At 36.3% G+C, this 15,425-nt stretch overlaps 2 protein-coding genes across 4 annotated transcripts in view; one reads left to right on the top strand and one right to left on the bottom strand.

The window, feature by feature from the left end:
• Positions 1–15,425, bottom strand: part of LOC135734242 (butyrophilin subfamily 1 member A1-like) — a 131,340-nt gene that overhangs the window by 39,663 nt on the left and 76,252 nt on the right. For 2 of the 3 annotated variants that reach the window (XM_073813792.1, XM_073813790.1), the window contains exon 7: positions 11,487–11,519. In XM_073813792.1, coding sequence (XP_073669893.1) covers positions 11,487–11,519 — 33 coding nt within the window. Of the gene's footprint in view, positions 1–9,836; positions 9,864–11,486; positions 11,520–15,425 lie in introns of all 3 variants that reach the window. The other variant, XM_073813791.1, reaches the window with a different exon arrangement.
• Positions 3,367–4,458, top strand: LOC141281880 (uncharacterized). Its single transcript, XM_073813707.1, has one exon. The coding sequence runs from the start codon at positions 3,520–3,522 to the stop codon at positions 4,456–4,458; it is 939 nt and encodes a 312-aa protein (XP_073669808.1). The 5' UTR covers positions 3,367–3,519.

The raw sequence follows: 15,425 nt of genomic DNA on the forward strand, positions 1-15,425 counted from the left end.
CCTGCCCAAGCTACCTTCTGCAAAAGAGATGGCTCAGGTTTTGATTAATCACGTTTTTCGGTTACATGGTATTCCGACTGACGTAGTGTCAGATAGGGGTCCTCAGTTCATCTCTCGTTTTTGGCAGGAGTTTTGTAGACAAATTGGCGCCACGGCCAGTCTGTCTTCTGGTTATTACCCGCAGACCAATGGGCAATGCGAACGGGCTAATCAGGATCTCGGTAGAACGCTCCGCTGTCTGTCGTCACAATTTCCGAATTCCTGGTGCGATCAGCTCCCGTGGGTTGAGTATTCTCATAATTCTCTTCCCGTTACGTCTACCAATTTGTCCCCGTTTTAACTTTCCATCGGTTATCAACCCCCCCTGTTTCCATCACAGGAGCCCGAGGCAGCGGTTCCGTCTGCGTTAGCTTTCGTACGCAGGTGCAGACGCACCTGGAGGAGAGCTAAGACCCTGTTATTATCTAATTCCAGACGAACCAAAGCTGCAGCTGATCGTCATCGGCGACCTCCACCCCGTCACGTTTGTGGTCAAAAGGTATGGCTTTCTACCAAGGATCTGTCTCTCCGTGAGCCTTCTCGTAAGCTGGCTCCGAGATTCATTGGGCCATACAGTATTTCTAAGGTCATTAATCCGGTGACGATAAAACTTAAGTTACCTCTTTCTCTTGGTCGGGTTCACCCTGTTTTTCATGTATCCAAGGTTAAACCTGTGATGTTTGCTCGCTATAATCCTCCTGTCTCTGCCCCTAATCCCCCCGCCCCTCGTCTAGTGGATGGTGCCCCTGTCTATACTGTTAAGAGGTTACTAGACTCCCGCCGCAGGGGCAGAGGATTTCAGTATTTAGTGGATTGGGAAGGATACGGTCCTGATGAGAGGAGCTGGGTTCCGGGTCGGGATTTGCTGGATCCTGGGCTGATCGAGGACCTTCGTCGGCGACAGGGTGAGTCTCCCGGTCCGTCTGGTGCCGGTCGTGGAGGGGGGGCTACTGTCATGACTACTGGGTGATCGATGGCTGTGTGATCTGTGTGTGTTGTTTACCTGTGGTGCCGGTTCCTCGTGTGTTCACTAACTCCGCCCCCTTGTTTCGGTAATTGTTCACCGGTGGTGTCTCGTTTACCTTTCCCTTTATATTGCACGTAGTCCTGTCCTTTGTTGCGCGCTCATTGTTTTTTTCACAGTCCTGCTGCCCTGCCTTGTCTTGTCAGTCGCTTTCTGTCTTCTCCTCTGTTACCCCAGGTTTGGTTTCGGCGTTCGGGGACACGTCTTCACCCGGACCGCTCGCTTGTGGAGTGTTGGATTATATTGACTTTGTTTGTCTCTCGATGCAGCTGGTTCGCTTCGTTTCTAGGCGGTATACCAGCTGTCTCTCTCTCTCTCCGGTTTGCATTATCACCCGTGAGTGGAGTACACCCATTTCACCTTTGTGGATTATATTGACTCTAACTACTGTTGTTTCTCAGAACCGCTGGTTCGCTTCGTTTTTAGGCGGTGACCAGTGGTATCCGGGTGGTCCTTCTACATTTGGATTACACAGTGGATTATTGTGTAGCGCCGACTCACTCTCTCCTACTGTGGGTGTGCTTCATCCCAACAGTAGTGTTTTCCACCAGAGTGAGTCAACGGGTGTACGCCGTGTGTGGATCTACCAGTGACTTTGCTCTCCTGTTCTCTATTTTTTCTAAATAAACTATTTAACTTGCACTTGACTCTGAGTCCGTTTCCTGACAGCTGTAATCCTGAAGAAGTGCCATATTCGACAACAATACCCAAAGACAAGTCAATGAGACCTGGGACCTCATTTATAAAGCATGCATACACACAGATTTGATCATAAAGTGTGTGTACACAGAAACCTAGGGCCATATTTATTTTTCTTTGACGTGGAAAAGTGTTTAGTGTCACATCAGGGTATGAGCAGACGTTTGCTTGTCCGATTGCAGGTTTTTGAAAAATAAGCCATTCTTGCTGCTCAAAAGGATTTAAACATTAACAGGTGCTCTTTTATATGTCAATGACAATAATTAGGCATCGTTTAAAGACGGAAATCTGCAACTGTTCAGCTGTGCATAATTTTCAGCTCCTTTGTGATTTATAGATTTCACATCTGAAAGTGAGGCATACACGCATTTTCTATGCATACATTGTTTTATGAACCACACGTGCACAGAGGATGCATGTCTTCATATCACTGCATTATTGTCAAATGTGTATGTGCTTAAGATTTTGAGATACAGTTAAAGATATAAGCAGATGAATATTTACACATTTTGCACTTAAATTCTTAAATATAACCAACTTGGATTTACAAGTAATTACATTTTTTTTCTTGAACTTTAGGGATGAGTTTGATTTTTTTTACAGTGATCTGACATATACGAAAAATTAAATCCTGAAGATCCCTGTGAGGGCCCAAGAAGTGGCCACACATTAGTGTTTAAGTTTACCGTAATGAGTGGTGTTGATCTACCGAAGCCTTCAGCCATTATGTCCTGGGAGTGACAAAGATTGGAGTTCTGTTGGAAACCGAGATTTAAAGGGATGGTTCCTACTGGATGTACCATGTGTTAAGGATGCATGGGGGAGGGCTTGTGATTATGGAAGTCTTTTAATTAATTTCTTTAGTTGTGTGTTTATGATTCAGTTACATTTGTATCTTTTGATCTTTAATTCAAATTGTATTTGCTTGATTATATTTGGATTTTGGTTAATGCTATATGTTAAGTGTAATGTGTATTTGTTTCCCCTTTTGTATTGTAATGGGCCCATCTTTCCCTTTATAAGTCATTTGCTTTGTTCATTTGGTTGGTCTGGTTAGCTGATTAGTTTCCTTTTTGTTTGTCCTTAGTTCTTTGTTGCAACAAGTTTTTGATTTTGTATGCTGTTTTGGTTGGGTTCAAATAAAGACCCATTTATTTTGCTAAAAGACTTGGTGGTTTTCTTTCCTGACCGCTCAGGTCCCTCACAATCCCTCTTTGAATGTTTTACTGACAAAGTCTCTCTAAAATCTCCAGCCACACCCATAAAGTGATTGAGATCTTCAGTGAAGCTCCTCCTACAACAACAACAATACACCAATAAATGCTGGAGTCAAACACACAGAGAAATCACTTCATGTGTGACAACTGAAATCTGAGAGCAGCTTGAGAAGATGAAAGATCCACAACCATGTAGTATGAAGAATGAAGATACAGAGGAACTGAGGAAAGAGGTTGGTGTCTATTTTTTGATCTTCATCTTTGAGGTTTGAGAAATAATAAAACTTTAATTCAATGGATTAATTGTCTGTAGTAACATCACATTGATTGAATGAATGTGTTTTCTGGGAATTTATCAATGCAATGCTCTACTACAGTTAAAGTACAAGAGCAGAAATTGACAATAAAAATGACATAATGTACATCACATGAAAGATAACACATAACAGATACATGACACGCTTCTTTTGTCATTCAATTTCAAAAGTGATTTGCACTATGGTTTATCAGTTTTAACTATTTACTGTCTTCATTTTAGATATGATTGGAATAAACACAGACCATCTAAGTGAACCGAGTGAGATGGATGAAAAACATCAGAATGTAAAAAGAAAACGTAATGTTTCACAGAAAGGATCTCTGTACAAAAAGATTTTCAGAAAAGATGGACACCCTGCTGATCACAAGAGGACTCACGGCGAGGAGAAGACATTCAGATGTCAACACTGTGAAAAGAGTTTTGGAACAAAAGGTAACCTTAAAGTACATGTGAGGATTCACACCGGAGAGAAACCGTTCACATGTAAACAGTGTGAAAAAAGTTTTACCACGGGCGGTAACCTTAATGAACACATGAAAACTCACACGGGAGAGAAACCGTTCACATGTAAACTGTGTGGAAAGAGTTTTGGAACAAAAGGTAACCCCAAAGTACATGTGAGGATTCACACCGGAGAGAAACCGTTCACATGTAAACAGTGTGAAAAAAGTTTTACCACGGGCGGTAACCTTAATGAACACATGAAAACTCACACAGGAGAGAAACCGTTCACATGCAAACTGTGTGGAAAGAGTTTCACAAGTAAGCATAACCTTAAGATGCACACAAGTGTTCACACTGGAGAGAAACCATTCACATGTCATCTGTGTAAAAATAATTTCAAACGTAAAGGTCACCTTACAGTACACATGCGAATTCACACAGGAGAGAAACCATTCGCATGTAATCATTGTGGAAATCGTTTCAGACTGAAGTGTATCCTTAATAAACACATGAGAATTCACACAGGAGAAAAAACTTTCACATGTCATAAGTGTGGAATGAGTTTAAGAATGAAAGGTCATCTTGATGCACACATGACAGTTCACAATGGAGAGAAACTATTAACATGCCAACACGGTGGAAAGAGTTTTAAAAGAAAATCTTCGCTCAATGCACACATGAGGATTCACACTGGAGAGAAACCTTTCATTTATTAACAGTGTGGACATAATTTTACACGGGACAAAGCTCTCAGAAATCACCAGCACAGATTTCATTTTAGAGAAAAGCATTTCACCGATCAGTGCAGTAAATAGTTTATTTTGGCATAGAGATACACACGGCACTTCAAATGTGAGTTTTTCCCAGCACACACGTTTGAAAGCTCACAAGAAGATAAACGTCGACGTGAGAGCACACTTGAGAAAAATTTAATCACAGAGAAAACAAAGCTGACACAATGAGCAAACATCTGTTACACTGTCAGCTGTGTTGATCTTCAGAGAAGTTTCTGCATTCATCTACAAAGTTTTTTTTTCTTTGACTTTTAAAACTCATACTAGATCATTATGATTGTTTTTAATCAGTATTGTACCTTATAATAGATTCTCTACAAGTGATCAAACTTTTCTCATCAAAGCCATAAAGCTTTATCTGGTTACACGGTTTTTATTGGACTACATTTTTGTAAATTTGTTTTTTATTTTTAGTAAACACATATTCTTTATGGCCAGTGGCTGAAATGTCCAATACAACAATAAAAACATAGAAATCAGAATCACAGTAAAACATGTACTGTATTTTTTATAAGAAGGATGTCTAGTTCTGACAAGTAAACAAATAGAATTTGAGAACGTTACATATACAGATGATTGTCACAAAATTAGACTTATGAGGTGTCATCAAACATTTTGATAAAAAAGTAAATGCAAAGTAAGAGTATCAAAATAAGAAGCATACAGTTACAAACATCTCTTCATGTACTATTTTGCACATGATTTCAAATAACATCATACAAACAAAATTTTTTTCCACATTTAAGTGGAACATTTTTTATTACCGCAACGTGTCCATGACTGGATTTGGGTTATTTGACATGGAAAATGTATAATTAAAAAATGTAAAAAATAAAAAGCTTCAGTGCATGTTGTACTATAAACATTTACAGTAAAGAAACAAGTGGTATTTGGTGATTATTGGTAAATGTAAAGACAATAATAAGGAATATAAATGTGTCCAAGACCAATTTTCTCATCCTCCGCAACAATTTTCAATCATTGTTTAAGCCCTCAAGGAACTAATATTTTCAACAACAAAAAAAATAGTTGTAAGGGACATAATTGACTGTGACACTCAAGATGGCTACCAGGTAAGTTGTTCTTATTTTTCTCTTCAGATAAAAGTTTAAATTTAGTTTGTCATAGTACCTAGACAACTTTTTAGTTCTCATTACTGAAACATGAGTTTGTAAATGCATATATTTAACGTAATATCATGTTGCGGTAATGATAATTTTTGATAATGATAGTCAGTGGCGTGTTTACCATTTTGGTGGCCCTTAGCAAAGTCCAAGAACCGGGGCCCCCCTTGCCCCAGCATTGCCCAAGGTTTTTGATTTGAATTGCACAACAATAATATTCAGTATATAGAATTAAGTGAGATATATATATATATATATATATATATATATATATATATATATATATATAAACCTGGTTTATTTTGTTTTACACTGCTTAAAATAACACTAAATTGTTAGTTTGGTATGACAAAAATTCTTGGTTAAAAAATTTTTTTTACGCCCCTCTCAGATATATCTTTTGCTTGTAAATGTATTATAGGATGTATTTAAAACAATGTAATTAATACTGCAACTTCAGTGTCTGACATCTTACTAAAAAAACTAAATGAGGAAAAATAGGAAGCAATAGATTAAGATTCATACTGATCTAACAAACTGAACTAACAAACACCAGTAAACAACATTGTAAGTTGGTTATTGCTTGAATTTATGGATGGGAATCACATAAAACTCTTATGTTCATATTGCAAAAACAAACTTACTGTGAGATACAACAAGCATATAGACTAGAAATACACAAAAGATGAGATTTTAATGATGATGAGATACAGAATATGATTTGTCTATTTTCTATGTGTGCTTTCCAGTAGAGTTTCACTCATGAAATAGCCTATATGTGCCCTCGCAAGGATGAGCGCAAATATTATTTTACGTGCATACTTGCACATCTCTCGCTCGCGCGTGCTTTATCCGTGCCTTAGATTCGGGTCTGAATAAACGTAACATACTTTTACATACCTTGTGGCCAGTAGGGGGCCCCCCAAGCCCGCAAGGCCCCACGCAATTGCGTGGTGGGCAGGGCATGAAATTAACACCCGATCACGCGCCAAATGCGGGTGGATTTTGCAATTGGCGGGTAACACTGTCAATCTACCAGCCACATTGGCGGGTAGCCAATGCGAATCAGTGATGCGCGGGTCATTGTAGAAACAACCCACTCCCGACCGACATTTTCAACTAACCCGCCCGCAATTGTTCAAAGTAGTTTTTAATCTCGACCGACTGACCGCGGCCTGAATATCATAAAATATTTTTGGATGACTCGTAACCGGCACCCGCTCATTTCTTATCAACCTGCGCATATCACTGATGCAAATTGAGTGATTCTTTGAGAGGATGCGACTGCTGTTTCCCAACGTTCATGCGACTGGAAAGAAGATGAGGCACTTCTCTGACTACGTTTGGATGTGCGAGTAAGTATTAAACTGTTGGTGAGATGGGATGAGAATGCAATGCTGACATAGGCTACAGTATAATCACAGTTGCACAGATGTGTAGTGCTGCTGTGACGGATCAGGACTCTTGATGTGTAAACTTTAAAGAGAGTTGCGCTACTATGCCTTATACTGTAGTACATTAACATACATTTTGCGAATATAGTAATGAAAAACAACGTATGTGCGGCGTTTATGTGCACAGTTTGTGCCCCCTCTGTCTCTGTGTGCGTGCGCGGGTTTAAGGGGACTCAATAGGGCACATAGGAGAGACGCGTTCCTAAAAGCATGAGTACATAAAATCGTTCTGCTCTTGACAGGGCACATATAAACAAAATGATCTCAACAGTATTCATTTTCTAATAAAACATTTCTTTATGTCTTAAGTGTATGTATAGAGAGTCAAAAACCAGTCTGTGCTGGTCTTAAAGAGACAGTAACCTCAATTAACCTACTTAAGTCTGTGTCATTAATGTTAATCAAACAACCTAAGACAAAGAGAAATTCACGTTTGTGGCTCTGAATTTTTTTATATTTAATTCATACAATAAAGACAGTGTTATCATTCACTATTCAGGCAAAAAAAAAAAAAAAACTGGCTGGTAAAAAGTATCTGTGGCAGGTGGTCAAAAAAGTTAACTTCAGGCCCTGGTGGTGGGTAAGCAACTGATGATAGTCCATTTAATGATAATGACTTCACCCATTTAATATGATCTCATAGGCCTAGATTAAGCTTTGAAGTGTTGTACATCATTATGTGGAAAAATGGACACAAAAGCCCAGACTTTTTGGTAAAAATGATAATTTTTTAATTGGAATAGCAAAAAGAAAATAGAAAGAAAATTTGTATCAAATGGTAAAAAAATTAAATACTGAAATGTTTTGACCCAATCTGCAAAAGCCCAGCTAACATTTGTGTGTGTGTGTGTGTGTGTGTGTGTGTGTGTGTGTGTGTGTGTGTGTGTGTGTGTGTGTGTGTGTGTGTGTGTGTGTGTGTGTGTGTGTGTGTGTGTGTGTGATTTACTGTTTTCTACATAAAGTCATCCTACATAAGTTAAAGTGTCAGAATGGCCAATTTAACCCATAGTTGGAATGTGACCTCTGCATTTAACCCATTCAGTGAGTTCAACACACCCAATGAGTTAACGTGACCAAAACTAATAACACCTCTAGTGTCTTGTGTACGACACAATTGGTGTTCTGTGTGACCAGAGGCTCTATAGTGTTGCCATGATGGTTACGCAGCTGTTTTTAATGCCTTTAATGAATCAAACGGGTGAGGAAAACCACTCTGAATCCTTCTCAATGTGCTCAATCCAGAATCTGAACTACACTCATCTGGATGATGTTTCTACAATCCAAGGTCAAGGTGTCATTATTGTCTCAGACAAATTTATTTTAGACTAGAGAAAAACTGCTAAAAACCTCACACCATACAGATATCATACAAATGTTATCCAAACGTCACACATACATCAGCATCACTTTCCTTAATGTCCTGACTGTGAACAACAGAGCTCCTATATATATGTCTCATTGATCTGGCCTCCTCAGTTTTATTATCATTAATCTGCAATAATTATCTCCACAACAGCCAACAACTCTTTCCACTGCAGTTTTATAGTCATCAGTTTGATTACTTTAGCTGGGTTTTCACAGACAAGATCACACATGTTGAAGATAAAAACCTCTACAATACATATTTTGTTCTTGTGGCCATGAAACTGATGAATCACAAGACTGTGTGATTGTTATTAATGTGTTTGATTTGTTATACAGCAACACATGTATGTATGCACAAAACTAATTTCTCTTAGGGGACAAAAAAAACCTACCATCATCATTAATCATCATGTTTCTGAAAATGACACAAGCATCCCTCTGTATACCATTTCAAGTTACAAAAATAACTTAAGGAGAGGATTTATATTTATTTTAAATCTCATTAGAGATCACAGATGATAAGTGGTGCAGAGTTTTCAGATTTTTCATAACCTAAAGAAACAACAGGATATAGTTTATCATTAAAAGATTGATCAGTAAAAGAGTAGATATGACACATAGACTCAACATCATAAAAAGAGACTCGACCCTCCTCATAATCCACAAACACCCCAACTCTCTGAGGCTTCACACTCAGTGAAAGAGGAACATATGGATCCTCACTAGCCCAATACTCTTCGCATCTCAAACCAGCCATCCAGTATCCATTCTCAGGATTCAGATTGATGAACCCCTTTCTCTTAACAGATTCTCTGGCCACACCCACAAACCAAACATTTAACCCCTTCACCTGCACCGAATAGTAAAAACACCCTGAGGTGAATCCTTCATTTCCAAGAACTCCGAGCTCTTCATCAAACTTGTTATATGACTTCTGAACTTCATCCTTTACTGTTCTTGATTGTTGATTATATCTCACTTCTTTCCCATCATCAGACACAATGAGATCAGGATGAGCTGAATCAGGATCCAGAGTCACATTCACTGTTAAAATATTGAGATTTCTGCTTTACAGATGAATGTTGTAATAATGATGATAATAATATTATTAGTTTGTGTCTTTCTATAAAACAACATCACTTTACAGAGAAATAAACAAACATAAACACACTGCATAGAGAAAATTAACTGAAACAAATCAAGACAAATCTGAACAATAAATAACAACAAATGAACACAGATGAAAAATATAAAGAGGATAACAAACTAATTCAATGTGTCAATAAAACCACATACAGTCTCATCTAACAGCTGTAGATCTATAACACTTTAATGATGGCATCAAACTTTAACTTACCTGCATATCTCCTTAACAGTGATTTCACTAAAAACAGACAGACAGTAAAGAGTTAAACAGAGATCATAACACAATTATACTTAAGATTGAGAATGAGATCAAAACATTCACAGTAAAATCTGGCCCGGTTTCACAGACAAGGCTTAGCTACAGTAAAGCCAGGACTAGGCCTTAGTTAAATTAAAATGTTTAAGCATTTTTTATAAACATGCCATCTTTTATAAAAGATGTTACTGGTGTGTATCCTGAGACAAATCAATGACACTGGCATATTTTAAGATCTGTACATGCAATGTTATTTTCAGTTAACCCTAATAAGTCCCTTGGGGTCAATCTTACCCCAAGCCACTTTTATTTAGTTAAAAAACATGGTTCCCTTCATCTCAGTGGAATAAGATTTTGTGACTTTTCCAGATTATCTGTCAAGATTCAAATAAAAAAACTGGCCTTGATTCGGTCGTTCTAAAGAGATGTAAAAAAATCACCAAAAGAGGCCCTTTGGGGGTAAAAATGACCCCAATTAAAATGAATGGGAAATGCAAAAAAAACACAACATTTTTTTCTTGTTATTCATTAAATAAAATCAATGCATCCAGAATAAATCTGAAAATTTTGACACAGAAAGGTAGGCCTTTAGTAGAGCACAAATGCAAAATAGAAAAGACATGCTCAATCACACACACACACACACAAACAGACACACACAAACACGCAAAGTAATGACTGCCACAGAGAGCATTTTTTACAGAATTTGGCAAAAAACAGCCACAGATGCAAAACAAAGATGTAAAATGCTCACACAGGTGTGTGCATGCCCACACACATACATACAAACACACACACACACACACACAGACACACACACACACACACACAAACAAAAACACACACAGACACACAAACAAAAACACACACAGACACACACACAGACAAACACCCTTACATTTAGTCAAATTTCTGTGGCATTTTGTAAAAACAGACATTTCAAAATGCATCAAAAACTACAAAAAATCTACTATTTGAAATAATATTTATATTTAATGACCTTTCTAATGTTAATTATATATACATAAATGTACAAAATGTTTCACTAAAGTATTGATGTTGCACAGTTGGCCACACACAGTAAAATGAATGGGTCTCTAGGCCTCTGCTGGTCAAAATGATTTATTTCCTAAACTGTAACCATAAAACTGTTTTTTTTTTCTAAACACCAAATGGTCGAATTCAACACATAACATCTAGATCAATATCTAAAAACAATTTAAATCAAATTTAGATCATAATTTATGTAAATTTTTCATAAAAAAATGATATTTTATAGGTAAGCTAATGGTGTAGTTGAGGAATTTAGTAAACAGGTACAAAAATACTTCATATCTCCCAAAACACAGCATTAATGTATAGATGGGAAGTAAACAAAAAAAAATGATATATTTTTTGTAATCACCCTTTTAATTTCTGGGGTCATTTTTACCCCCAGGGAACTGTAACGTATACAGGAAAATAGGGGCTTATGAGGGTTAAGACACTCAGTCTAGGACTAGCCTTAAGCCTTGTCTGTGAAACCAAGTGACAGTGTTTTAAATTGTATTGTAAATGACAGTTTGTCTATAAATCATTTATTAAAGACATTTAAAATAAACTCACCATTTTCTACAATCAGTGAAAGTCTCTCACGTTCTAGAGAGTTCAAGATGTAAAGAGAAAACAAATATACACAACAAAATTAAGTACATACATAAACATTTAAATATTTGGTCATGTTTTAATGAATGATTTTATGTTTGCTATGTTGTTTATCAGAATTTGATCTGATCATCTAAACTTAAATCACACAACAGACACACAGATGTTTGTGTAAACATTTACAGTGCAGGTGGATAAAGTTTGTGAACTCTTGATCATAATGAGTGAGTTTCTCTCTTTTATCAGCAGTAACATCCACTGAGTGTTTCATGTATTGAGTGATTATTTCAGCTTCACATCAACACAAAAGTCAATAATATTTCTGCACTAATCCTCTTTACGTATTAAAATCTTTGGGGTGGTTTCCCGGACAGGGATTAGTTTAAGCCAGGACTAGGTCTCAGTTTAATTAGGAAATATAACTAGTTTTAACAAACATGCCTTACTAAAAACATTGCTTGTATGCATTTTGAGGCAAAACAAAGGGCACTGCTGTATTTTAAGATATGTCAATGCAAGTTGTTTTCAATTTGGGCAGCTCTTACATTTATTTTACTTCCTGGTTCGCAACTGTTTGACGCTTTTACTTGCGCTCTGTGCTTTGCGCTTATGCTTTTTCGCTTTTATCTTTTTAATTAAACCAGCAGTTCAGCACAGTGCTCAAACTAAACAATTGGGCACTCACACTAAAACTACAAATTCCTGGAACAATATTGATATTTGGAATATTCAACAACTTGGGGAATTTGTCATAGCGGTCTACCAGTCTGCTATTGCCGGCAGATGACAATCCTAAAACAGGACAACACAGCTGCCCACAATCAAAAAGAAGAAAAAATGTCTTCTTTTGGATCTCAATACACCTGCTGCTCAAACTGCCACAGACTTTTACAAAAGATTGCAGTTCTCGAAACAAAGTTACTTGTGGTGCTGCCGACCCTGCCAGAACATACAGCAGAGCTTCATCACGGTCCCTCTCAACATCAAGCTGGTGAGTCCTGTGAACCTAATGCTTTTAAACAGGTCATAGTGAGCTCAGAGAAACCTAAAGTAATTGAGGACACAAACCGATGGCATACCCACAGATTCATAAACCTTGCGCAAGTTTTCCTAATTGGAAATGTGGTTTATGTGGTACATAATATTAAGAAGTTTTTAATTGAATGATTTATCTTTCATTCATGCATTTAAACATAGCATGCCATTTTAAATAGTTATGCAATTTTATATACTTATTTAAATACTTATTTGGTTAATACGTTATTATTAATGTAAAATTGCATTCAGTCAAAGACCAAATGAAAGAATCGGTGCATTATTCGTATTGTATTGGTTTTTACCTTCTTCTCATTAAACTTTCTATCATTTTTTAGAAAATTGTGGAAATTCTCCATTTAAAAATTTGAAGTTTAAACACATTATGTTCTTTACTACGGAGTTGTTGTCATGCTTGTGGTCTACAGATTTCTAAAATGACGGAGGGGTTACAAATCCGTGAGTACAGTTTGCAAAACTGTGCGCACGGTTTATGAATCTACGGAGTCCTTCTGATGACATGGTAAAACTTTTTTTTTAAATCGTGGCCACGAATTAGCAATTCGTTCCCACGAATTATTAAATCGTGCGCACGTTTTAGTAATTCGTTCCCTCGTTTAAGCTAAATCGAGCGCACAATTTAGTAATTCGTTCCCTCGTTTAAGCTAAATCGTGCGCACGTTTTAGTAATTCGTTCCCTCGTTTAAGCTAAATTGTGCCCACGTTTTATTAACTCGTTCCCTCGATTAAGTTAAATCGTGGCCACGTTTTATGAATTAGTGCACAGAATTTCATTTAAACCATCTGGACATTAACACAACGCTAACAAGATCAAATTCACTCTAGCCATTATTAATGACGCATACTTAATGCAGTTTTATAAATTCCTGCCAAGAATTTCATTAAAATCATCGGAATAGTGACGCTTATTGCAGCTCAATGCATTAATACATTGTTATTAAGTATAAAATTCATACACCTTATGGCTTCTGTATATATACAGTTTATTAACTCCTTCACAGAATTTCATAAAATATATTGGGACATAACGTGAGCTAACGCATTGATACAGTGCTACTGTATATAAGGATCAAATTAATACATCTTGGGTCTTAAACCGTTTTATCCATTCCTGCCTGGAATAATAAAAAAACAATAATCGGGAAATTAACATGACCCTTAACGCATAAATACAGTGCTATTTAAAGATCAAGATTAATCTATATAGCTTATTAATGAGCCATACTTCATATACAGTTTTATTAATTCCTGTGCAGAGTAAAAAAAAACCTTAACACAACCTTTAGGACATTAACATGACGCTTAATGCATGCTAATGCATTAAATACAGTGCTATTAAGATCAAAATCACTTTATTAATAAGTCACATATTCCTGCACAGAATTAAAAAACATATTGGGACATTAACGTGACGCAGTAATAAATTAAACTAAATAATTCAGTGGCTTAAATATCACTAAAATAAAATAACTTAATAAAATCTCTTTATGTCACTTGGGTGATTTTTTTAGTTAGACAAATTATTGTGTAAATATTATTTAGGTGTATACATCAAATAAAATAAGTATTTAACCAACAGATTATTTCTAATAAAAATCCTTAATATTTGTTGTAAATCAAATTCATACAGTTTTATTAATTCGTGCCCAGTAGGCTACCTAATAACCGGGACATTAACGTGACGCTTAACGCATTAATAAAGTGCTATACCTTATTAATGAGTCATACTATAGCCTAGTTTTATTAATTCCTGCGCAGAATTAAAAAATATAGCTTAATGCATGCTAATACATTAAATACAGTGCTATTAAAAGATAAAAATCACTATAAAACTTATTAATGAGTCATATACATATTCCGTTTTATTTAGCCACGTCAGGCAAAATGTCAAAAGGTTTAAGGGTTGACGAATAAAAAAATTGGCATGGACTAAACAGTTAAGCGGCCGGTGTTGTGTGGAAGTCTGTTCCCCCTATGTTTCCCGTTAGTGTAGTGTTTTTATAGCATTTATATCACACGTTTATTCTTTATATACATTGAAAGTTTTAATGGCTACTGAGATGTACATGTGTGCATTTATGTAATGTATCTTGACTGTTCTTGATTGTAAGTCAATTATTTTTACAGTATGAATCATATTATATGTATAATATATATTTATTATGTTTGGAAACTTAAGGAAAAGGAAAAAAAGAAAAGAAAAAGACAGGCTATATGTTAAAAGACATAAAACTGTCAAATATGAAATATTTAATAAATTGTATAATAGAATACATGATATTATTGCTTTTTAGTATAACCAATTGAAATCTTTAATATTTCTAAATAAATTATAAATGTAACGTGATGAAAACGCTATAAACATAGAGGGAACAGACTTCAATGAGGAACAAACACCGGCGCCGTCTTTGATTCATTAGTTCTGATACCAAATAAAGTCAACTGCACAATAGTCCTGTATCCATTGCAAACATATTTTATTATAAGTCTTAAAAATGTCCATAACATAAAATCATTGTCAGCATACCATAGTTTGACTTGTACTGCGCTGCGCTGATTTCTAAAGACTGTGGCGGTAGCGTTTTGCGCTCAAACAACGCTAAGAGAGAGCTTACGAATGGTCCAGACCAACCTTACGAAAGTGTGACTCTACACTGTAAAAAAATTCCGTAGAAATTACAATGTTATTGCAGCTGGGTTGCCGGTAATTTACCGTAGATTTACATTTATGTAATTTACTGGCAAGAATTTGTTCAAAGTTCAATCAATTTTAAATATTAACAAGTATTTATCTTTACAGAATAAAACTATACAATAACAGCCTCATGCAAAGCATTCTGGGAA

This window comes from Paramisgurnus dabryanus, chromosome 3, assembly GCF_030506205.2.
Source record: "Paramisgurnus dabryanus chromosome 3, PD_genome_1.1, whole genome shotgun sequence".
Classification (NCBI taxonomy): Eukaryota; Metazoa; Chordata; class Actinopteri; order Cypriniformes; family Cobitidae; genus Paramisgurnus; species Paramisgurnus dabryanus.